The sequence below is a fragment of the Chaetodon trifascialis genome, chromosome 1 (genome assembly GCF_039877785.1).
Source record: "Chaetodon trifascialis isolate fChaTrf1 chromosome 1, fChaTrf1.hap1, whole genome shotgun sequence".
Taxonomy (NCBI): Eukaryota; Metazoa; Chordata; class Actinopteri; order Chaetodontiformes; family Chaetodontidae; genus Chaetodon; species Chaetodon trifascialis.
The window spans coordinates 15,806,938-15,830,349 of record NC_092056.1 but is presented as its reverse complement, the minus strand read 5'-3'; the positions used below and the strand labels follow the sequence as shown (position 1 = coordinate 15,830,349).

The following is a 23,412-nucleotide window of genomic DNA, read 5'->3' as shown; positions in this document are numbered from 1 at the left end:
TGGTCCGCAGTAATGCATTTTTTTCCTTGTTCGTGAATAACAAGCACTGGCAGGAGAATAGTTGGGCTCGGAAAAAGGCAAAGGCCAAGCGAAAACATTTTCCCCTGTACACCGCCCCCTTTTTCCTTTTTACCGAGTTAGAGAAAATTCAAATAGACCGAGCCATGGCACCTGATTATCCCAGGACGGGATAGATGCAATCAGGAAATCCACATCTCCTCTCTTCCACAGAGATGGATTTTAGGAGAAAAGAAACTGTTAAGCCAGTGCGAAGGGCAGCAGCTCCTGATTTTGAAAGTCATACTTCAGGTCTAAAGAATGTGCAGTAAAACGAGAGATATCTTTGATCCAGCTGAGAGTTTAGACACCTTTTCTTGATTAGTAACCCTTTCCAGACATCTAGCCTAATCAAAAAGCAGAGCGGGTAAGCTTTTTCTCCCCCCAAGTTATTGTTTCTCATTCCTGCATTCCTCCTGGGTTGATTCCTCTTAATCCTGGTCCCTCTCCTTTTAATTGATCTATTCATTCCACCTAATGGCTAATTACACATCAGGCTGCATGAGCAGATGCATTTATCATCATAGTACATAATAATCAGTGACATTTCAACAAAGAACAAAATAAATATGCAAATAAGAACTCATTAACATTTGCTCTCGCTGTTTTGAATAATGTAACTGCTGACATGGCTGTATGCTGAAATTGATCTTGAGCTCAGGGCCAGGGAGATGTGTTTCCTGAGTGTTTTGTGGCTCTATCATGTTTCTCCATCATACTGTTGTTCCTGACGCTGGGCTGTAGACAGCGTCTTCAGTGTCTCTTTCCTCATCCAGACTGACCTAACCTCTAACCCAGCCAGCTTTTATTTAATGTCAGACGGAACCTGCTGGAAGCATCAGACGACTTTGGCAGGAGTGATGTACACAAAGTCTTGAGAAAAGGAAACAAAAAGGAGGCATTTTAAAAGGTATGGGAAAAAGTGAGTGTGTATACAGCTGATTTGCCCTTGTGCCGTCTCTTGTTGCCAGAGGAATGTATTAGCAACAGTGGAGCCTGTCTAACTTAGCATCCAGAGAGGCCAGAAATAAGACTTTATGGGGAGAATACCCTGCTTGTTAGTTCATGATTTAATCATCACATAAGCAGCTCCTTTCATGGAAATTAACAGAGAAAGAAAAAGGTCTTGAAGCTTTGAATAGAGATTGTAAAAAGTTCATAAAAATGTTTATTTTTGCCATGAATTAGTCCTGATAGTGGTTTGACATTAAGAAATGGTCTGTTAACTTGATAGGATTAATGTTTTGTGGTTCTGTGCCATCCAAGTCATCACACGGGAACATGAGCACAGACGCACGAACACCAGCAGTGAACACGTGTGCTCAGAGAAAAAAACAAACTGAGTGAGCTGGCGTGTGATAAATACATTTGGTTTCTCCATTAACAACATTTCCTCATCCTGTATTATGTGTTTGTTTCATGGTCGTGGCTTTCCTTGGAGAAAGGAAAATGGACTCGTTTTCTGGATGGAAAGGGGGCCCTTGGAATGCATCGGAGAGGCAGCGAAGCACGCTCACTAATTGGCTGTTTTTGTGGCGAGGGTTTTGAATTGATCCCCCGAGACGCTTAGGTCACTACCTCACATTATCAAAGTAAGGGGCTCAACACAGTGCTATTCTGCGCTGTGCTGCAGCTCTGTGATCAATAAAGGAGGCACACTGAATGACTGGCCAGCTTTTCCTTCCTGTCTTGTCCTCCAGTACGATTTCAGCACCTAATGTTGTTTATTCACCTCTTAAGCTCGGCCTGTAGGTAGCTGAGGTTGCACTGGACTGAATATGTCACTTCAGTTTTCAATTCATAATAGATACTAGGTTTTCTAATCACTTTAAGTAAAAATTTGATTGAGCTTTTCTGATTTGATTGATTTTTCTACAAATTATTTTTTTTATTTTGATTGAAAATTTTGGCCAATGTGGTTAAATGTTGTATTTTATCTAACACCACTTTATGCTGTCTACACTGGTCAATAGACTCACAAAGGTCTTCACATTCACATTAAATAATAGCTTGTCTTACATTACATGGCTTTTTCAAGTCAAGAGTTCTGATTGAAATGATTGTGCAAGTCAAGCTATTATCTTTTGTGGAGTTACAACTGATGTGAATTTTTAGAGATATGTTAACATGGAAAAGTATGATCATTAACGAAGTTAGAGGATGCATTGCTGTAAAAACTGTTTGTCACACTTGAATGTATAATGACTGAAATTGAACAGGTGTACCGGTGCTTTCCAGGTGCTTGATGAAGAGGTGTGAGGGGTGCCTTGGTTTTACATTGTTGTTTAGAAGATGATCACCAGGCAAAATGCTGCTTTCAGGGTCATCACATCTCTAACCACATACTGTGGTTATTACAAAAGAAAGTGGCAGGCAATTTGCTGCAGTTCAAGAAGCAAGCTCACATGTGTAAAGTTGGTGGTTTAGACTTATGCAATAGTACAGACCATCTGGGTAAGAAAAGTGAAAGAGAAACAGTTGAAGTCTCTTTGAACAATGCACCTAACCCCCAGCTTGTATCGTGTAGCTGTGTAACAGCCAACAGTAGAAAATGGTCTCTGGGACAAAAAACAGGCGATGAGACCAAAAACCTAAAGGATAACAGAATAAGATTAAAAAAAGACAGAAATATGCATATCTTGGCTGCAATAAAAGAGCTAGAAGAATAAGACATCAGACATCATTACAGAATGAAAGATGATAAAAGGCACATGAAAGCAGGCTAGAGTTTGGAAAAACCAATGAAAGAGTGAAAGCATGAGATTCTTGGATCTGGTTTAACAATATAGCTGAAGTCCAGTACAAAGTGCTATATTTAGCAGAAACTGGGCACAGTGTATCACTCATTACTCATCACCCTGCTGCAAGATTTGAAGGCACTATAGTGGCATCAGTCTGTGTTGGCCAAATCATTTCCCAGGTACCGGTGAATTATTGAGGATGTCCTGCTTCAGAGTGCCTGACATTGGGATGACGACTTCTGTCCTGACAAATCCTCGAGCTCATCGACACTGGAGTGGCTTCACAACTTGCCTGTGAAAGGCCTTGAGTGGCACAATTATAGCAGTGCTTGAATATGTTTAAAGTCTGTGGATAGACCTCGTGATAGCTGATCTCTATCTAGCTTGACTGTACAAATAGCGCCTGTTACAGTGAGAAATACTATAATGCACATATTGGATTGTGCAAATATGATACAGATGTAGGCGAAAGGACCCAAAACCATATTTTACTGTTTTGTCCCCTCTGCCAGCACAGACCTAAATATCTAGACTGTAACGTGCCTGCATTTGTGTGTTTGTGCATGTAAAGTTTGATTAAATGTGTTGGTCGTGGCTGTATGTTGGATTCATGTATGTATTTGCTGAGTTTGATGTATTCTGTCCAGTTTGATGTATTTGTGTATTGTGAGGCTGTACGGGAGGTGGAAAGAATTTTCCTTGCAAAAGGACAAATAAATGTAAATCTGAAAGCGCTATTGCAATTTATTGACTCGGGATAAAATACTGTAACGTAGGCATGCGTGCACGTACTTTCAGTAATTCTTAACAGGTTTTTACTTGGAATTGAGGCAGCATTGCGTGATTTAGCTCAACATTTGGATCTTTGTACATTTTTTGGTGCAGTTGGTTACATGGCAGAATGTAGGTTTTGACTTTTAGGAATAGCTAATGAGCAGCGTTAGCTCAGCGGGTAAGAAGAGTGAAACATGGACGTTTAGTTTTTGTCTCTTTGTAGATATTAGCATCTTTCTTTCATTTTCTGCCATATTAATCTGTCTTCCAGGACACGTTCTGTTGATTCCTCTGCAGTGAAATACTTCACAATCACAGCTACACCTTCACACATCAGAGTGATATGCTAATAAGCAGCTTCACAGAATATTTTAATCAGAATTGATGGATTTTTTTTTTCCTCGTGAGATTGATTTTTCATTGCATAGGAGATATACTGTGTGATGGCAGCCTGTGTACTCACATTTATATTACTGATGGTGATTGCTGTAATTAAGCCACTTCACTCATGTTGCTTTTGGCATTTAGTATTTTCGTCTTTTCTGTTTTAAGGCAGATAATGACTTTTGCTTCCTATCAATCACTGCACTTTAGACTCATTAGAAGGCCTGTGACACAAAAAGAAACCGTTCGTAGCTCAAAAACTATAATGACAATAATACTGTTGCTCTTGTTGTGAGGCTGTGATCACACCCGCCTGCTCAGAGCAGGAAAACAAAGCATTCGTAATAACAAGCCTGTAACACATGAAGTTCTATTCATTTTTGTTTCCTTCCCTCACAGCAGGAACTGTGATTTCTAAGCTAGTCTTTCAAAACTTAAATACTTCAATTAGGGAACTTCAGATTTAACGACTTGTTTAGTTTTTTTATTTGAGGATGCAGTGGCCTGTTTTCCTCACACTGAGTTGCAGTATATGTGCGTCAGACAGGAGATGGAGTCACTGCATGATAAGGGTATATTTTATTCAGCTAATTTAGGCTCCTGGCTTTAGAACTGGCCAACCCAGCAATATGTTCCGCTTGATATATCACTTTGTTCTACTTTACTTCAACATCATAAATATGCATTCTCTTGAAATTTCAATAGCAGCTAAGCCACGTAGTCGCAAACTGTGAATTTTCGGGTGTGTTTTAAAAGCTTGGGTTGCTGCTTCATTGCGAAGTTTATGAGGCTGTACTGGGATTTAATCTGTGTCTCTGTTGTACGATGAGGGAAAATACCTGCTGGTTGTTTCCAGAAGGACTTTCAGAAGAGGATGGGGGAGAGCCAACTAGTCACTGATCATCCATCTGCATATCACTGCTCTGTCTAATGAGATGCATTAACGGATAAAGTGGTCAGAGCTGCTGCATCTTCAGCTGGACAGTCTAAAGAAACTAAGAGACCTACTTATCTGTGACCTTTGGACATGATACTGAAGTTTATCCCCAAGTACGCTGCCACGTGGCCGCTCCCCTCAGCACTGCTGCATCCTTCTCTTGCTGTTCTCTCTGCTTCTCTTCCCACAACATGAATGGGGGCTGCCATGTCGAGTGGTCAAATGCTTGAGCAGTTTCTCAGGAAGGTTTTTGTGCTGCTTTATTGGATACTTCACTTAGATCTACTACACATGTTTTAACATCTGCTGATCTACTGAAAAAAATGTTTTTACCCAACTACATTTCAAATTCAATACACTGACAATGAGAACTGACAAATTAAAAAAGCTTGAAATAGACAGAGGAAAACTATCCTTTCCATTCGTGATCTTAATCATGTTAAGACAGCTACTTCTAAGTCAAAGCAATACATGGGTATTAATTTATTCTTCCAAGAACACCAAATAGACAATATTAACTTTAGCTACTGCAGCTTCAAAATATAACTTGAAAATGTTATGTATTTCTGCCTGAACCAATTCTGTCTGTCAAATTTTAAATGACAGCACTGTGAGCTTTCTCGGATTTAGCAAATCCAGATCAATTCCCAGTAGAAGAACACGGTTCAGTTGGTACTTAAAAGAAAAAAATATGATTTTATTACAGTTCAACTGTGCTATGTGTTCATGCAGAGATTTATGCAGGGCAGGAGACAGAAGAGGAAGGGTGTGTAACAGAGTTTATAGACTGAATCAAAGCTTGGACATCGCATCCATCTGTGCACTGATGCTCTGATCTACTCAGTGTTATGTTTACACAAGAACAAAGTTAAATTGATACATCGGAAAAAGCAGCTCCAGTCATAGCAGGTGACCGTCATGTTTAATATTAACATATATATAAGTTGCATAAAAGAAGTGGACTTGCGCTCATTTTTATATGAGCGTTTTCTTAGTGTAACAAGTGGTGTCATTGTAGATGCTTTGGCAAGAAAATGGGAGTATCTCATTGCTTACAAATGCAGTAAATGTTTACTCATGGTATTTTACTCACTGATTCCTTGTTATACAGCGTATTCTTGTGTTGTCTAAGTTTACGCCACACTGTTGATTGAGCACAGGGTCCGGAGCGCCTCTGCAGACTTCCTTTTGCCAGGATCCACAGCTTTTAGGGAGCGTATGGCTCTTTCACTGTGTCACACTGTGGACTGTAGCATTACTTTCACAAACACATCTGTCTGCTCAGGTGGGCCCCGGACTACAACGGTGACCATCAATTATTCACGCAAGACACAGTGTGTGTGTGTGTGTGCGTGCGTGCGTGCGTGCGTGCGTGCGTGCGTGCGTGCGTGCGTGCGTGCGTGCGCTTGTCAAAACACATGCTGCCAATGAATATTTAACTCTTGCACTTGATCAGACCTTTTCCTCAGGACATGTTTTAGGAGTGAAAATGAATGGAACTAAACTGTCTTTAGATATTATACAGGAAATAAAGAAATTAAAATTCTCTGTCAAAGGAGATGTTTCATCATGCTGCCATGATGGGGAACGTTGGTGGTAGCCGACAACTTAATCCTATTTCCTTTTGCAAGAGCAATGGCTCAGAACTGTATCACATTACTGTTACAAGAGAGGCAGCTTTGCTAGTTAAACCATCTTCCCTGATTTCCTCAGCTTGCTCAGTCTCTGGAGACAGTCTGCACAGATGCAGAACAATTGTCTGCTGCAGGATGGCTCAGATAAGCACAAGTGAATTCTTTCAGATGTGCCTCTATTCACCTGCGTGCGTGAAAGCAGTGTTCAGATCAGTCATTGTGTAACAAAAGCTCCAGGCAGTGCAAGTTTTTAACTCACAAAAAAATATTTACCTTTTCCCCAGAGTAAACAGAATTTAGTTCCAGCGCTTGTGTCTGTGCTTGTAATATTTGGAAGTCTGACAGAAATAATGTACGATGCTGTTAAAGTTATTCATCATTCTCCCCCAGGAGCTCTCATTTGTTTGTTTGTTTGTTTTTCCAGGGGAGTAAAACTGCTGAGTTTGGATGTTGTGATGTGTATGATTCATGTGTGTTGTGTGCTGTAAGTTTTATTTTTCCCCTGATGGCTGCTTGGGAGCCTTTCTTTTAGGCGTACACACCGCATTGGACACTGATAGAAAGGCTCCCTGACAATGAATGAATCCATAATTAGTTCACTGAAAACATAGCTTGTGTACTTTGTGACACATTTTACTGTTTGACAGAGTGGACATTTTGTTTTGGGTTCATCACAATAAGGAACCATTCGGCTACAACTTAGAGAACCACAACGGTCCCACATGTCTAAACTACTCTGAGGTCTGTTGAATAGTTTAGTGCGTTTAGTACGCTGTACACTGTAACAAGACCAAAGGGAGTCTTATTTCTGTGAAAGCAATGATGGAAACCTGAGTTAATTTGGTATGACTGTTTTAAAAGCTCATGTAGGCTGGACGGTTTATTGCTAGATTGTAAAATATATATATATATGTTAGTCAGTCAGTTAATTCATCATTCACTGATCCCATCCCTCCTTCCTTCTTCCCCTCTTTGCTTCCAGCCAGCATCCGATAATATCAAAGTCGGTGGCAGGTAAAAGGGAAAGAAAACAAACAATTGCTTATTGTATTTTATATAGTAATAATAATGTGAGACATCATTGAATTTTATTGTGACCATAATATCAAATTCAAATCACATCATAAGGTCCACGCCCAGCCTCTTTCAGCATGTTTGTGGACCTCAAAAGGTCTTCAAAGGTTTCAGTTGTGAAATTCAGGCTGGTGGTTTAAATCACCAAATTGCTGGAGACAGCATGTTTGGGAAAAAGAGAACATGAGCTGTAGCTTGATATGTAGTAATGTGACGACTTTCCTTGCATGATGTTACAAACTGTTTCATCATAACTTTTCCATTGAATTTGCCATATAATAAACAATAAAAACCCAGTTAGGCACAATTACATACAAATCATTGTCCTAAAGTTAAGTCGCAGCAAATTAAGAGCCCATTTTGCACAAAACACTTGACTGCAGTGCACAACAATCAGGACGCTGTATTTATTCTGTCACTCAGGATAAATCCAGGTGTGTGCATAAGTATCATAAAATATAATGACTGTTATTACTCTCCTTTTTTTTTGTTTTTACAGGTAAATCAGAAAGGGCTTCATTTATTGGCTATGGGAGGGATCCTGGAGCATCTGGCTGCCAGGTGAGTTTTCATCCGATGTCAAGTTCATGTCGCTCCAAACATTCCTATCAAAGCACAGCGAGTTCTGACTTTCAGTTAAGAAGTTAGGCAGGTTTTCTCCAACTTTTAAGTGTTGCTCTGATTTCAAAAAGGGAATCCATGCTTTATTTAATCAAGGCTGGATTTACCGTAAATCCCTAAATTCCTCCCTTCTATGTAACTACCACAAACACAGCAGTCAGGCTTTTGCCAGGACTGGGAGTCCATAATTTATTAACATAGGTCTACCTCATTTTAACTTCCTTTCATTGGCTTCCTGTTTATTTTAGAATTATGCAAGATCCTACTCTTTCTAAGAGTTTATAAGGCTTAACAAGATGTGACCCCAACACCAAGAAACTGAGAGCATCCTTTGGCACTGCCGTTCAGATATCTATGTAGATATATCCACTATTTATCTAAAGATGACTGGGATTCTGCATCCTTTGGGATCCTTTGTTAAAAGGTTTCAATGTAAGTTCAGTGGAAAACAAGTCTGTAACCAACAGGCTGCCTGAAGTGGAGTAGAGTAGATTTTTGCATTGCAGTTCACTGTGAAAGAATGTAGGCTTTCTCTAACATATCACTATGTGATCACACAATGTTCGACAGTTTTGATCATATCCAATGAGCATTTATGAAAGATGCCCCTTATTGATAAAAGTATTTTTAGAGAGAATACCATTTAAGACATTTTGAGCAGGAGCTGTGGAAAGTGTGCAGATCTGTAGCTGCAGAGATGTTAGATTAATGGACAGGAAGACTGAAAAGATCGGTTTCTTTCCACAGAGAATCTGCAAAGAATGTATAGTGGGACGAGCCATAGCAACATATAAATAACAATAACCACTGGACGAGTTACGCGGCAGGAGATCTACTGATTTATAGCCTGCTTTCAGCCTGATATCAAACAGCTCACTGTGTGTTTTTCCCATCGGTTAAACCAAATAATTGAATAAGACAGTTGATCTCATGATCTGCTTATTATTGCCCACAAATTGCCTGGTGTGGCATGTGACTTCTGAGACTCAGAGATCCCTGCTGTGGTTTTGATTCAGACTTTCTCTCAGTTCTGCCAGCCAGTGCTCAGGTGAACTTTACATAAGCTGCAAAAGATTTTGTAAACTTTTCAAATCTGAATTTCTGAATCTGTGTGTCGCAAAGTCTGCATATGAAATGGACTTAAGTACAATCAGGAGATGCAAAAGTTTAGAAACTATTATTATGAGTAGTTTGATTATCTGGTTCTTGCATGATTGCCTGCTCCCTCCTTTGAGTCAGATACAAAAGCACTCGCCAATTGATTATTGGGTAAATTAAATTGAATACAAGTAATTCAGAGGTTCTAACAAAAATAGAAAAAATATAAATAAAGCCCTGAGTGGTTCCTTCCTGAATAGCTATAACAGTGTAAAAGAGGCCAGAGCCAGTGTTGCTGCAGGGGCTCAATATCATTGAACAAAGGAAACAGCAGAAGTGGCTCTATTGTGCCATGTGAATGCTGTGAATTTTTTTGGATTATATTTGTGTCACGTTGCCTCTGACAGTTTGTATGACCTACATTTAAATCAGAGAAAAAATGTCAATATCTTGTTTAGTATAGATAGATAGATAGATAGATAGATAGATAGATAGATAGATAGATAGATAGATAGATAGATAGATAGATATTTACACTAAATGGAGTTTATTTTTAATAGATTTGAATTTGTCAGCACACGTTAGCTGTTGGAAAGGTCTTAGTGTTACTGTGTCAATCCTCAGCCTGCAAAGGGGATTCAGAGCACGTGTGGCGAGTTTTCAAGGCCAGCTACTACACATCGCTCAAGTTATACGAGCTCACATGACTCCTGCTCTGCTGGTCTGCCGCAGATTGCCCTAATTAGACCAAGCTCTTAATTGTCCTCTTAACCCAATTTGTCGGGGTTAAAGAGGTCAAATAGATGTTGGTGATAGGATGACGTCCTATGTACATCCACAAACGTTTCATATTTCTAAGGATTTTATATTATAACATTTGCTTTTCACAGCAAACTTACTGTTAATGCCTGCATGCTTTTTACTTTTGTGATACTGAAGACTGCGTAATATAAATAGAGACAACTTGGAAATTGCAGTTGAAGGGGCTTGGAATTTCTGGCTGTCTGTAAGATTATTTTTACTATAAACAACTGAAGTAAACAGTCACTTCTCACAATGAAAGCTGATATTTTCCTTTGGTTTGAAGTATTTGTGGGTTTCTTTCCTCTTTCAGTCATCTGTAAGGCCGGACATTGGCTTGGCGAGTCCTGGTTCAGTGACTGCGTCGGGGAAGTCAGGCGCACCGTTATACTCCTTCACTGCAGCCAATCCCAGAAGACGGTCTCTAACAGATCCTCTGCCCATCGGTCAGTGCCATCTCATTGATTAGAAGAATTTTTCTTCAGGGACAAATGTCACTTATACAGTATATAAAATAATCTGAGCCTTACACTAAACAGAATCAAATGAATGCTTCTTGTTGGTGACACAGTTTCACTCATTCTTCTTGTTAGCAAATGGATACTGTTGCTACCTTGTCCGTTTATGGAGTGCCTCTCTGCAGGGAATCTGTACTGTGGCATTTACAATTGGCAGCAATGCATAGAACACAGGCTTTATTCTCACAGACATGTTCAGGTTTTGGTATGGCACCAAATCTGAGTAAAGCTGCCACCCAAAACTCTCAAAAGCCTTTCAAAAGGATAGTCCTTCTTTAGCCCACCGCTCCACCTCACATGTATGAACACACCCTGGTTTGATGTGGAGATGACTGGCCCTGCTCCCAATCATATTACACGATAACACTATAGGTCTGCACCATTAGCCTTTGTTAAAAGGGCCCAATGTAAGTTCAGTGGAAAACCAGTCTGTAACCAAAGTCTGAACAGTGAAAGTGAAAGTCTGAATCCAAATACAAACTCCAACATGAAAATGTAGAGTATGAGAATCAGGAGTTTGTTTGAAAGGGGTTTTCAAAATTTAATCACAAGTAATACTTCATACAGAACAATACCACATCGTACATTTTTGATGTTGAGTTTGTTTACAGCAGTTTCATAGTTGAATGAATAGACGTGCTTTCATCTCTCCACAGATCCTCTACAAACAAAAAAGGTGCGCAAGGTCCCTCCTGGGCTGCCTTCATCTGTGAGTGGAAGATCATCTACCTCTCATATAAATAGATTTCACAGTGAGCTTACTTAAGCAGACACACACACACACACACACACACACACACACACACACACACACACACACACACACCTATGCTACTCACACGCCCTCCCTTTCAACACTTGCACACAAAGAGTGCACTTGACATTACAACCACATCACTTGACATCACTAGTGGGAATTCGCTTGTTTTTGTGGGCCTCGCTCAGCAGTGACGCCAGCGGTGCCTGTTCATTTAAAGTTCAGACTTTCAATGTTTGCCTGTTGTTTAATGTTCGTATGTAAATGTCTCTGTAGGCCACGTCTTTCTGTACATTTTTTGTGGTTGTGTGTATGTGCACGTGTACATTCGTGAATGTGCGTGCACATGTGCACTTCGAGGTGATTGATTTTCAGTGCTGCCCTGTCACAGTCTAGCCTCCTCACGGCCTCTCCTGGGAGAAAGAGAGGCTGTCAGAGCGGATCCCCAGCTCTGCTCTTTTGATGTTTAATTAGTCATTACGTAGCCGAACAGGAGGACAGACAGAGATTAATAGCACAGAATATCTGAAATTTCTACTGGTAATGATCCCGGTGGAGCAAAAACCATTAGGATGCAGAGAAGTGTGGAGCTCAGCTTGCGTTCGCCTAGACAGGGGGTGCTGGAGTTCATTAATATGCATAAATCAGTAAGTCAGATGTTCATTGTTAAACCCTGGTGGATTGGCAAAGATTTCATTAAGCCTTGCCTTATATTCCTAGAACTGGTACAAGACAATGATTTTCTTCTCCTCCTAATAAGAAGCAACTGGTTTAACACAATTCCACCCTTTTCTTTACTTAAACAATAAAAGGGCTTTCTTTTTTTTCTTTTTTTTTTGGTCAGGGAGTCTGAGACTGGATTTGCCTTTCAGAGCTTTGATAATCGTCACCTCTGCTGCTGTTTTTCTGAAATCAAATATGGAACAGGCTGCGGAACATAAAAGGCTGGCATGTGTTTTGTTTCTGGATTTGTATTTGAAAAGAAGTTTGTCAGAGCATGAGGGAGAGAAGCAGTCTCTGGCAGCAGCGGGAACGTGTGCTGCCTTCCTCTTAAGTAAGTGATATATTTGAGGTCTTGTCAGACGGAGGGAGGGAGGCAAAGAATGGTTGCCTCACGGGTTACATCTCTTTGTTGTGTAAATGGACGCTGGGCTTTTATTTGTCAGTACTTAACACATGGGCGCAGGTGCGGTTCTGTGACTCATAAGAGTACAATCAAGCCATACAATGCAAGATGGGGAAAACCAGTGACAGAGCATGGGATAAAATACAGCTTCTTCTTGTCACTCAGTACTGCTCAGAAGATAAAGCCTGGAGCTCGGAGGAATTATCCCAGTTAGTCTTTGATCCCATTTGAAAGAATAAAGATGGGAGTGTTGAATAAAGGGCTCTAGGTCGCTTATAACCTGCTGACAGAGAAAGGAAAACATAAAACCGGTTTTTGATAGATGTTATATGTGGGAAATGTTTGAGTGGGAAGTTGTCTGGCAGCTTTTAAGAGGTGTTAAGATATTGGTACTGGACTAATAGGAAGCATGGGTGAGCTGAGGTGGCATTAACTGTTGGATGGTGTAAAGAGCTACTTGTGACCCTTAAAAACACATGAAATGACTGTTGCAGAGGGCGATTGCTGTATATCTAAGGGTGGTTATCAGCCAAGACCCATGTTTGTGTCTCCGGCACTGACACTGGCAGTAGTGAGGGTGGTGTTGAAGAAGTGTGGAGGGGAAGGCGCACCTGGAGTCAGCGCTACTTTGCCAGAGGCAGCTGTGTGAAGAGCCTGCAGCGTACCTGTGAAGCTTGAATGCAGCTGCAGATGCCACTGAAAGCTTTTGCTTGTGTAAGCAAGCATGAGAGCCTCACCAGAGACCTGAATAGCTGCTTGATTTAAAAAAAAAATCAACACAACGCTTCCTATCATTATGTCTACTGCTGGGAATTTTCTTATTTATTTATTTTATTCTCAAATCCCCTTTTTACTCCGAGCTTATATTCTCGCTCCTCAGTCTAAAAATAAATGTAGGAGTTTTAAATCACAGGGGCAATGTAAGTTGCAAGTCCAAGCATAATGTGTGTGTGTGTGTGTGTGTGTGTGTGTGTGTGTGTGTGTGTGTGTGTGTGTGTGTGTGTGTGTGTGTGTGCGTGTGCGTGTGTGTGTGTACACTACATGATGAAGCTGAATCAAAATATTTATGGGAGCACATCCTCTGTGCATTTAGGTTTTGACACTGCAATGCTCCAGGATGTGAAGGCTATCTGGACAGGCCAGCTGGTGATTGCAAACATTTAAATGTTTCTGGGGCTTTTTCATCTTATATACAGATGCCCCGCCGCCCCTCCCTCTACCACACACATGCTCTCCTCTGCGGTCTGCTGGATGTGTTCTTGCAGACATGGGATACTGCAGATGTGATAGTTATTGCATATGCCGAACAAATCCTTGTTATCTGCTATTTTAAGGATAGTTTAACCTACATTTTCAGCCTTCCCAAACGCAGGAGTGAAACATAAAAATAATACTTTTTCTTACAAATATGTAATGTTAATAATAATGTAATATCTCACAGCCTTGTGTGACAGATAAACATCTTTAAAGGTGCTCAAGTGTGAAAGCTTTCCCTTGTATTTGTATTGTAGTAGACACCTTGGCTATAATTGGCTCCCTGCATTATTTGACTGTATAAGCAGAGTGAAGGACAGAGCATGTTGTCATTGGACAGACAGGCTGCTGTGCTGAGGGATGCTGATGGGCAGCTGCGTGGGCACCTGTCTGACAGGAGCACTGAAGACGAAGAGGGAGAGAGGGTTTTTTTGGCTTGTGGGGGAAAGTTGCATCTCGTAGGATATTTATGGGAAGCTGCAAGGGCATTCTGTGTGTGTGTGTGTGTGTGTGTGTGTGTGTGTGTGTGTGTGTGTGTGTGTGTGTGCACACTTACACATCAGTTTGTTTGTGTAAATAATCATTCCCCCATACACACACACACACACACACACACACACACACACACACACACACACACACACACACACACACACACACACACACACACACGACACACTCACAAACCCTTGTCAGAGGCACAGTGGCTTGATGTGACACTTCCTCCCTGGCTTTGGTGATGATGTGGCTGCAGGATGAGAGAAGGAAAGTGGTGGGCTGAGATTCAGCTCCCCTCAGGGACTTTTGCAAGCGAGAACTCCGAGTGTGGATGACAAAATAGATTGACATTTGCTTTTGACAGATCACTCAGACACCCTTGTTTCTGAGAGATTTCTACTGTGCAAGCTGTAAGAAAAGAAGTCTGCTCTAGGCTCTGAATCTCAAGACCTAGAAATGTTCCTCGCAGTGCTGTCTCGTGCATGACATTCAAAAGATATATTTTCTCTGTCTCTGTATCCATCTGTCTCTAACAGCTCAAAGAGAAGAGATCATGATATTGTACTACACCAGTAGCCCAATGTTCCTGTTGCTGAGAAAGGAGATTCTTTTTGTTTCTTCCTTTGAACCACAGCAGGCCAGGACATACAGTAGTATTCATGTTTGGTGAACAGACAGTGGATGAAATGGATCAGTAGTGCCTTGTGTAAACAGTCAGGATCACCCCAGGCCTTTATAAATCTCTGGGCAGAATTAGATTTTAGGTCCACCCAGCAGAAATGGTACAAAGCTGCACATTTTATACTTTTGCCTTTTGATACTCTGATTTTGTAAAAACACAAACAAATGCATTTAACTTGGACTCTGGGAAGCTTCAAGAATAGATATGTATGTACATGCATGCATTTTCCATTACGTCCTAGAACGGTCATGTCTGATGGCATTATGGTACAAGCATGATTAAGCAAGGGAGGGCAGGAGGGGAAAACATGAGGTCAATAATAAGGCCAAAACAGTTTTTGTGCCTGCAAGGAGGTCAGATTTTCCAATCTGTTATGAAGCAGCTGCTTATACTCTGTTCTGCAGGTCATTAGTCAAACCAAGAGAATAATTGTTCGCAGTGTTTTGATACTTCTGAAAAGTACAGTTACGTTGGTTATATATAAATTTAAGTGCCTGGAAACTCAGCTGTGATTTCATTTCAGTGATTTGTTTGATAATATAGGAAATAGTGTGTCTGTGCTGAACACAGTTTAGTTTAGTTGTTGAACTGGCATTTCTACACATCTAAATATTCCTAAAACAGTTGCAGCACAGGCTGTAACAGCAGTAATAAAAAATCACACTTTTTGTTCATCAGTTTGAGATTAAGATTTATATTTATTTCACCCAATAAATAAAAATATCTGATGTGGATTTTTTTCTAGTTAAATCAGATATTTTCCACAAAATTAAACTATCAATATAAGTACAGAGGACTTGTTTCAGTAAGATAATCACTCATTCTCAATTTGATCTAAATATGTGGAGAAAACTGCCCATCAGTGAAATAAAATTGAGATTGAGATTAACGCTTTTTTTGTGTTAGTTCGGTGTCAGTTCCTGATATTTGCATTGAAACAAATAACGACATGTGCTGTGTAAAGGTCGCTCAACACTAACGGGCATCTCTGCTGCTTTAAGCAGCTTTAACCTGCCATTAGATCACTGTTTTGGTTTCTGGTTCACACATAAACTGCACTGTATGGTAGAGTCTTGCTCCTCTCATCAAGCCCACCCATATAAAACTAGAGGCAGCCGCTTCAAGCAAACAAGCTCAGACAAGCCGAGCACATGCTGCCTGCACAATGCAAGATGGCAAACCAGTGAATAGTTTACAATTGAATGGAACGTTTGTATGTTTTACAAATTGTATAATGTGTATTCCACATTTTAGTGCTCCAACATGTCATGGCTGTTAGGTTTGGCCGAGTATGTTATTTGCAGGTGATATAAGTATTGCAGGGGACAATATTTTAGGCTCTGACCTGACCCCAGTTAGTGAGCTCCCCAGAGATGGCCTCATCAGATGGCTCATGAGATAAGACACTCTTAGTTTGACGGGGGGTGATACTGAACAGTCGCAGCCACCTCTGGGACCCTGGGCTTTGTGTTTATCTTTGTTTGGGTTGTTGAAATTTACCACTGACATTAAAGGCTACAGATAATGGAACAGGCAAACAAGCCAGAGGCCTGACCGCTTTCATCTGTGAGGAGAACAAGGAGTTAAGAGGACAACGAGGACAAAAATAATGCACAGATTAAAGTCATTACTCACATTCTGGCCTGTTGTAAATTATTCATGTAGGGCTTGCGTGAGTGTATGGCATTAATGCAAACCTTGATTTCAGATCGCTGGCAGGCTTAAGAACGAAGCCTGTCAACAATCACTAAGGTAGAGTGTTTGCTATTTAGAGACCATCTAAACCAGGCCCCTGTGACCTGGAAAGTACATCACTGAACCACATGAACTTCATGTCATCGCTGGTTCTTAGCTGCAGGTGTACATTTACATTTTTGTTCCACTGCTCTTGTAAGTGCAGTATACCACACACAAGTCAAGCATGAGTACAGAGCTGTGATAAGGATGAATGAGCTTGACGTCACGCTGTCTAACTGACATACCAAAAAGGTTATTACGGTTTTACAAAAGGCCATGAAACTGATGTTTCTGCTGCATGGAAAGATGTAATCATTTCAGTGACAAAGAAGATGAGACCCGTTGCTCAAGTAGTAGGTGCTCAGCAAATTCATCAAGCTTGAGCAATACATGACTTTTAAAAACTGGGATATTCTGCTGTCAGTGGGTCTTTTCTTGAATCAACCTTGTTTCCTCAGGTTTGCCATTTCTGGCTCCCCAATGATGGACTGAGACTCGCTCCACATCATTTAAAATCACCTGAAAATGAGCCACTGAAGAAATACATCCTCACTCTCCCACCACTGAATCTGTGGGCCTCCAGCTCTCTTCTTCACATCTGTCTTATGCACTTCTGAATGTCATTTTCACATCTATTCTACACTGTGAAACAATGCAATTTAGGGTTTTTAGTTTTTTTTTCTCCATCAAATGGCGAAGGACAGATGTTCCATCATGTGTGTTCTGTTAGGTTTTGTCTCCCAGTTTGGGGAATCGATATAGCTAGCAGCTTTCCTCCATACATTTACTGCCCTCAGTCTTTTAAAGCAAATTCAGATAGCTTTTATTTGAAGGCCACCACTATTAATCTGCGTATAGCCTTCTTACAGCCTCGTAAGAATGATTGAAAACATAAATGCATGCATCACATACAGTACACCACAGCAGTAGTTTAATGGGCAGGAATGGTAACATTGCTGCTTAATGATTTCCACCATCTGTGCTATAATGGCACTTATATGACATCATTGTCCACAACATGGACATTTCTTACCAATGTTTAAAACAAGCTATGAGTATTTTTGTCATGAAAACCACAAAAATAAATGAGTCAAGTCAGTGAGTCTCTGCACTCACTATATGTGGATCCAAACAAGTTCAGCATCCTCTTTGAGTAGCTCTGTTATATCAGGAAATCTCACTTATCGAGACTTTTATCAGTGTTTGTTAGGCTGTCAACAAATATTCTAAATTCAGTTAGATAATCAGATTTCTGATGTCCACCCTCCCTCTCACTCACATCCTGATTCTGTGAATTACAGTAAGGGTTTGTTTTGGTGGTGTTGATTGTTGGAGCAGAGAAAGGTGAACCAAGAAGGTTTTGTTACTCTTTCTGTGAATGGAGTCTGGTTGCTTTGGCGAGAGCCGCTACATCAGCTGTTTCTGGTTAAGCAAAAACGTCTGTCTCTGTAGGGGTCCTTTCCATAATGTTGTCAGACCCTTTAAATAACAGTGTGAGCCTGTCAGTGGCAAAAACAAACACGACGTACATTGAATGTGCGTAAATGCCCAGAGGTGTTACATTACAGCCTGTTTCGTGGGCGCTGGCTGCACTGCTCTTGTTCAATACTTTCAAAATTCTTCCCAATTAGACACTAAAACGTGGGAAAATGGGGATAATATTTGACCAGAATTTCTCCCATTTGTTGAGGACATTTAAACATAAACGTCACAGTGAAGGACAATATTTTTTTTGTTTATTTAATAATGCGTAGGTTTTTAAATGTTTTATCGGCGGAAACACCTCCTTGTTGGATATCAGTGATATTTTAGTGATTTAGAACTCAAGGGTATCACTCCCAAAGTCTTTAGATTTTGTTTGTTTTCTGGTTCACCATCTTGTTACATATCTACGTTAATTGTAAGTCTGAACAAGGACCAAAAACAACTTTATTTGTTTATGAGAAAGATCTTTCTTGTCATGACATGTTCACTTTAATGTGGATACAATTAAAGTCAGAGAGGAGAAGATTCTGTCTGTCAGCAGAGTTTTTACATCATTTATCTCCATTTCCATTCAGTCACACTTGAGGCTGATAAGGGATAAATCAGGTTTGATGTGCTTACATAAGCTCAGTTTTTCCTGAAACATTGATCCTAATTGATTTCCTGTGTTAAAAAACGCCATAATCACTTTAATAAATAATGAATTCACATTCATCATATCAATAAATACAGATGCTAATAATGAATAAATAATCTAATCAGATTCTGCCAGTAGAAGCGGTTCCTGTGCCTCAAAGCAGGACACAGTGCACCATTCATGTTCGGGTGTTTGTTAAACAGGTAACTGGCACTGATAACTGTGTGTCTTCATTACACTGTACATGTGTGCAGACACAAATTCATCAAAAGTCTGTACAGCTGTGGGGCGCCCCTGTAGCTCAGCTTATAGGGTGTGTGCCCCATGTATTGGGGCTGTCAGTCCTCTGCAGTGACCGCAGGCTCGACTCCCACCTGCGGCTCATTTGCTGCGTGTCGCCCCCCCCCCGCCCCCCTTACTATCATACCCTCAGCTGTCTCTATAAGTGCCCCCCCCCCCCCCCCCCCAAAAAAAAAAAAGTCTGTACAGGTGTTAAAACTGACTGACAGCTAATCCAGCTGTGATCAGCTGCTGCCATCATCAGAAATGGATGCCACCTCAGGAGATGCTTCAGAGGAAAGGGCGCCTTATTTCTCTAGAAACATATTTCCTTATTTTTTCCTTATTTTTTCTCTCAGTTTCCCTGTGTCTCTCCATGCATCTTTAGTGGGAGGGACTAAGACACAGGTGAGGGAAACATGAATGCAATTTAAGAGACTTTTGTGATGAACCTGTATTCTTAATGACAATGTTTATGACACCTTCATGCTGTATGCATGTTGTGCTGTGGTAAAGCCTGTTGTAATGCGAAGAAGCTCAGCAGTGTTGGTGCAAAGCTTAGCTTACTCCTGTTAAAGAGGATAGTCTGCTGGGCCCCTGTAGGGGACAAGATGGCAACCTTGAACCACAACGTCCGCATTTTGACACTGGCCAGGGAGCTGTGCTGCATCTCCCTAATGTCTGAAAAAAGGCTGAAGTGATGAAAAATGCTTTTATTGCTTGTATACATTTGTGGTTTTTCAGTTTATTCTTGACTTTGATTGATAAAGTTGTGTAATATTTTATGTGAGGCACATTTGAACATTTTTTTGACAAAACTTTGTCATTATTTTTTTAAATCTTGTTTTTGTGGAGGGATGAAGAATTAAGCTTTTCTAAATAAACTCAGATATCTGGGCTGACTTTATTAATGTAGGACTTCAACAACACTGTCAGCTCAGTCTGCTTCCGTACATGATATTGATATTGATGCTGCACTTTGATGTTGACAAAGTTGGGATGGAAAACAAACTGTAAAAAGATTCCCTATGGAATCCTCTGAAGGTGTAAAGTGTGCTAAAACCTATTTCAGGGGTCTATCATTATTAGCTAATCCATCTATTTCTATTGCTTGTCCAGGTTGCCTAAATTTAAAGTTTAAAGTACTGACAAAAATGTAATGTAATAATAATAATTATAGGCTGTATTGTCCCTACACCGTCATACTTCTACACTTTGGCAGCATGACTGTGAAACTGGTGTTAAATTGCAGCCTGTGTGGTGTTAAGAAGGCCTTAAAAGTCTGCAGAAACCCTGAATTATTGTCTTAAAATAAATCCATTCATGACACAGCCAGGAGTTTGGGAGGGTGGGGGTCTGAATCCCCTGTGCACCCCCCACTCTCCAAGTCAGCCCTCTCTAATTAGAACCAGAGCTTCTTACAGGAAACAATCTTCCTGTCTGATGACATCATTGCTAAATCCATGGGGGTGAGATAGGGGTGACCTCAGCCTGTGGATTTGCTCTGTGTTTTTCAACACCCAAATAAATCCCAAGAAAAGCACCTTCAGATGACTCGAGTGTCTTTAGAGAGGGGAGTGTGAACAGTTGGGTGGAGTTGAGCCTCCATCTCCTAGAGTAGAGGTTTCCAGACAGCCCCATCGTCCCCCCGGCTGCAATTATGAATTGTTGACTTTTATTTGTCAGTACGTCCACAGGTTGTCAACACTGTGCAGACATCTTTGTAGAGGACAGTGTTGTTGTTCCAGGGATATAAGAATCATGTTGATGGACACTCTGAGCCTTCGCATCATCAATGAATTGATCTATTGACAGTGCAACATGAACCAGCTTGTGTTATTATTTGTCTTTGCTTCCTTGCTTCAAATTCTGGAACTACTGGGGCATGTAAATAGTGAGTATGATGTTTCCATGGATTCAGTGACGTGTTGTGAGCCCTGCTTCTTCAGCCTATATTGGTTTACATTTTGCTGAAATTGGCAGCATTAAAAGTATGCTAAGCTATTAGAAGTCCATGCTTGCACTGCAGCCATGGATGTACAAATTATCACTGGGTTGCTTTCATAGTGAAGAAAACTTAAAAATTTCTTTTTCTCAGGCAAGTTTGGAAGTTTTTAGGATCATCGTTTTCCTATGATTTCTAAGTGAAGGATTTATGGACATGTAAGGTAATAATATCCTTGCAAAAAGAGCTGAAGTGGAACAGAGAGTCAATCTTAAAATATGTGTATCATGTCTGTGTGTTCAGATTTGACTCAGTTACGACTCTGAGAATGACTACGACCTTTGATGCAAATTGTGCTTAAGGGTTTTAAAGTGCCTTCACTGCCTCCATGAGCTGTGTGTCATGGCTTCTCCTGCTGCTCCAACTGCTGACTGTGTCGCTGAACAGGCCAAATCAGTGAGCCAAACTACAACAACTAACTTCCCATTGTTTTTACAACACCAGCATGCACCTGCCCCTCTCATCTCACACACTGCGGTGTCTTTGCCTCACGTCTCTCCCTCCACAAACCTCATGTCAGCTTTTTCACACTCTGTCCTTGTCTGATGCAGACTGTTTTCTGTAGCATCAAGCCTGTGGCCTGTGTGAGGACCAGTGATTCATAAGGAGTAATTCATTAAAACTTTTCCCCTGTACTTGAAATGCATAGACATTCTGACTGCGTCTCCTGCAGAGTCAGTATTAAAAGAAGAGGGCTGGCAGTGCTCTGACTCATCCAGCACTGGTATGATGCATGTGCATGATTTCCCAAATTAATGCCCATTTCTCCCTGCTTTCATGTGTTTTCCTCCCAACACCATGCTATGTGTCTGGACTTGTTTTAGACCCCTTCAAACACTTCTATCATTACCATTTTCCTTAAAGCATCAACTTGAAACAGTGCCAGATAGAAAGCGGTAACCGCATGTAGAACCAGTGTTTTGGACGAGTTTAAAAGAGTCCTGGAGAAGAAAGGGAGATAAATAATAACAGTACTAAAAGGAAAAGCATAATAAAGGCCTAGTTTTCTTAGGGAAGTGGAAGCTTTCATCTCTCTATAACAATAATGTTCTCAATGAGTCTACAGGCCTGTGTTTAGTCCAGGAAGCTTCGAGTGGTAGACATGAAAGGCTTCAGACTGCACAGACCAGCCTCTCACTGGAATATGCTATCTGTCCTCTCCTACCTCTCCTTTCTTCTCCTCTCCTTTGCTCTCCCCTCCTCCCACATGATAAAGGTAATAGGGAGCTGTGTGGCTTGCAGTGACAGTAAACCATGGTAAAATGGCTGGCAATGCCCCCCCCCATCTGAGGCCCCCTGGGTTTAGGAAATGGAGCATTATTTTCATGTTACAACGTCACGAGCCAGCCCCTTTGCAGCTGTTGCATGCTTTACAACTCAGTGTTTACAGCCACTTCTCAGCAAAAGGTCTCACTCTGCCAACACCAAAACTCTCCCATTTCACATAAAAACATGTTTTTTCTCTGTCATTACCTGGATTTAGATTCATGGATTAGAACAATTCTCTTTTATTTATTTAATTTTCTTTTTTTACTCTCATGATGAGCCTTCACTTTCCCTCACTAATGACTCCTAATTGGTGAGCGAGCCATGTGTGGGAACAGGTAGAATTTGTTGCCAGATGGCTGTGTTCTTACAAAAGCCATATTTTACCTCGCTGCCTGTAGACTCGTTTAATCATCGCAAAAACAAAAAGATTAGACACTCTGGATTAAAATGTGTGGAAGAGAACAGGCTCACTTATTTATGCACACATTTGGTCGCCTTTTAATTCCACATATTAATGAAATCCTGCTTAGAATGAAATTATTTTAATTCCAGTTTGTTGGGGTTCCCCTGCAGAAAATATGCATTTTTTATGCCTGGAATTATTTTTCTTCCCCTCTTTTTCTAAATCCGCTCACACATTTGTTTTCTGTCCCACCCACTTCCCTTTATCTTTTTTATACCCACCTCCCCGTCGCCTCCCTTCCCCCTCGTCCTTTTCCTCTTTGCCTCAGCACTTAGAGGCTTAAGAGAGGGATGTACCACATGAGCCACTCCCTTCTGACAGCCACCCCTTCCCATCGTGTGGAATGGTACAATCCTGCTTTGCATAAGTTTCCTCTGAGTGGGTCGTGTGTGGAGGCCAGTACTGGAAGAATTATTAGTCCCTTTTGAACGGTTTGGATGTATGTCTAGAGAGAAAGCCAGTTTGCTGCAGGAGTATATCTTTACCACGTAAACTCTTAAAGCTATAATGTATTGCGCCTACCCTGTCCCTGGAATGGGCAGTAACTCTTTAATGTATTACTACAACGGGAAATCGGTGAG

The 23,412-nt window shown here is 40.8% G+C and overlaps 1 protein-coding gene across 8 annotated transcripts in view; it reads left to right on the top strand.

Annotated features, from left to right (window-relative positions):
- tcf12 (transcription factor 12) overlaps positions 1-23,412 on the top strand; it is a 78,332-nt gene that overhangs the window by 27,709 nt on the left and 27,211 nt on the right. For 6 of the 8 annotated variants that reach the window (XM_070961915.1, XM_070962224.1, XM_070962308.1 and 3 more), the window contains exons 6-8: positions 8,101-8,162; positions 10,435-10,567; positions 11,296-11,348. In XM_070961915.1, coding sequence (XP_070818016.1) covers positions 8,101-8,162; positions 10,435-10,567; positions 11,296-11,348 — 248 coding nt within the window. Of the gene's footprint in view, positions 1-8,100; positions 8,163-10,434; positions 10,568-11,295; positions 11,349-23,246; positions 23,408-23,412 lie in introns of those variants that run through there. The other 2 variants (XM_070962394.1, XM_070962479.1) reach the window with 1 other exon arrangement.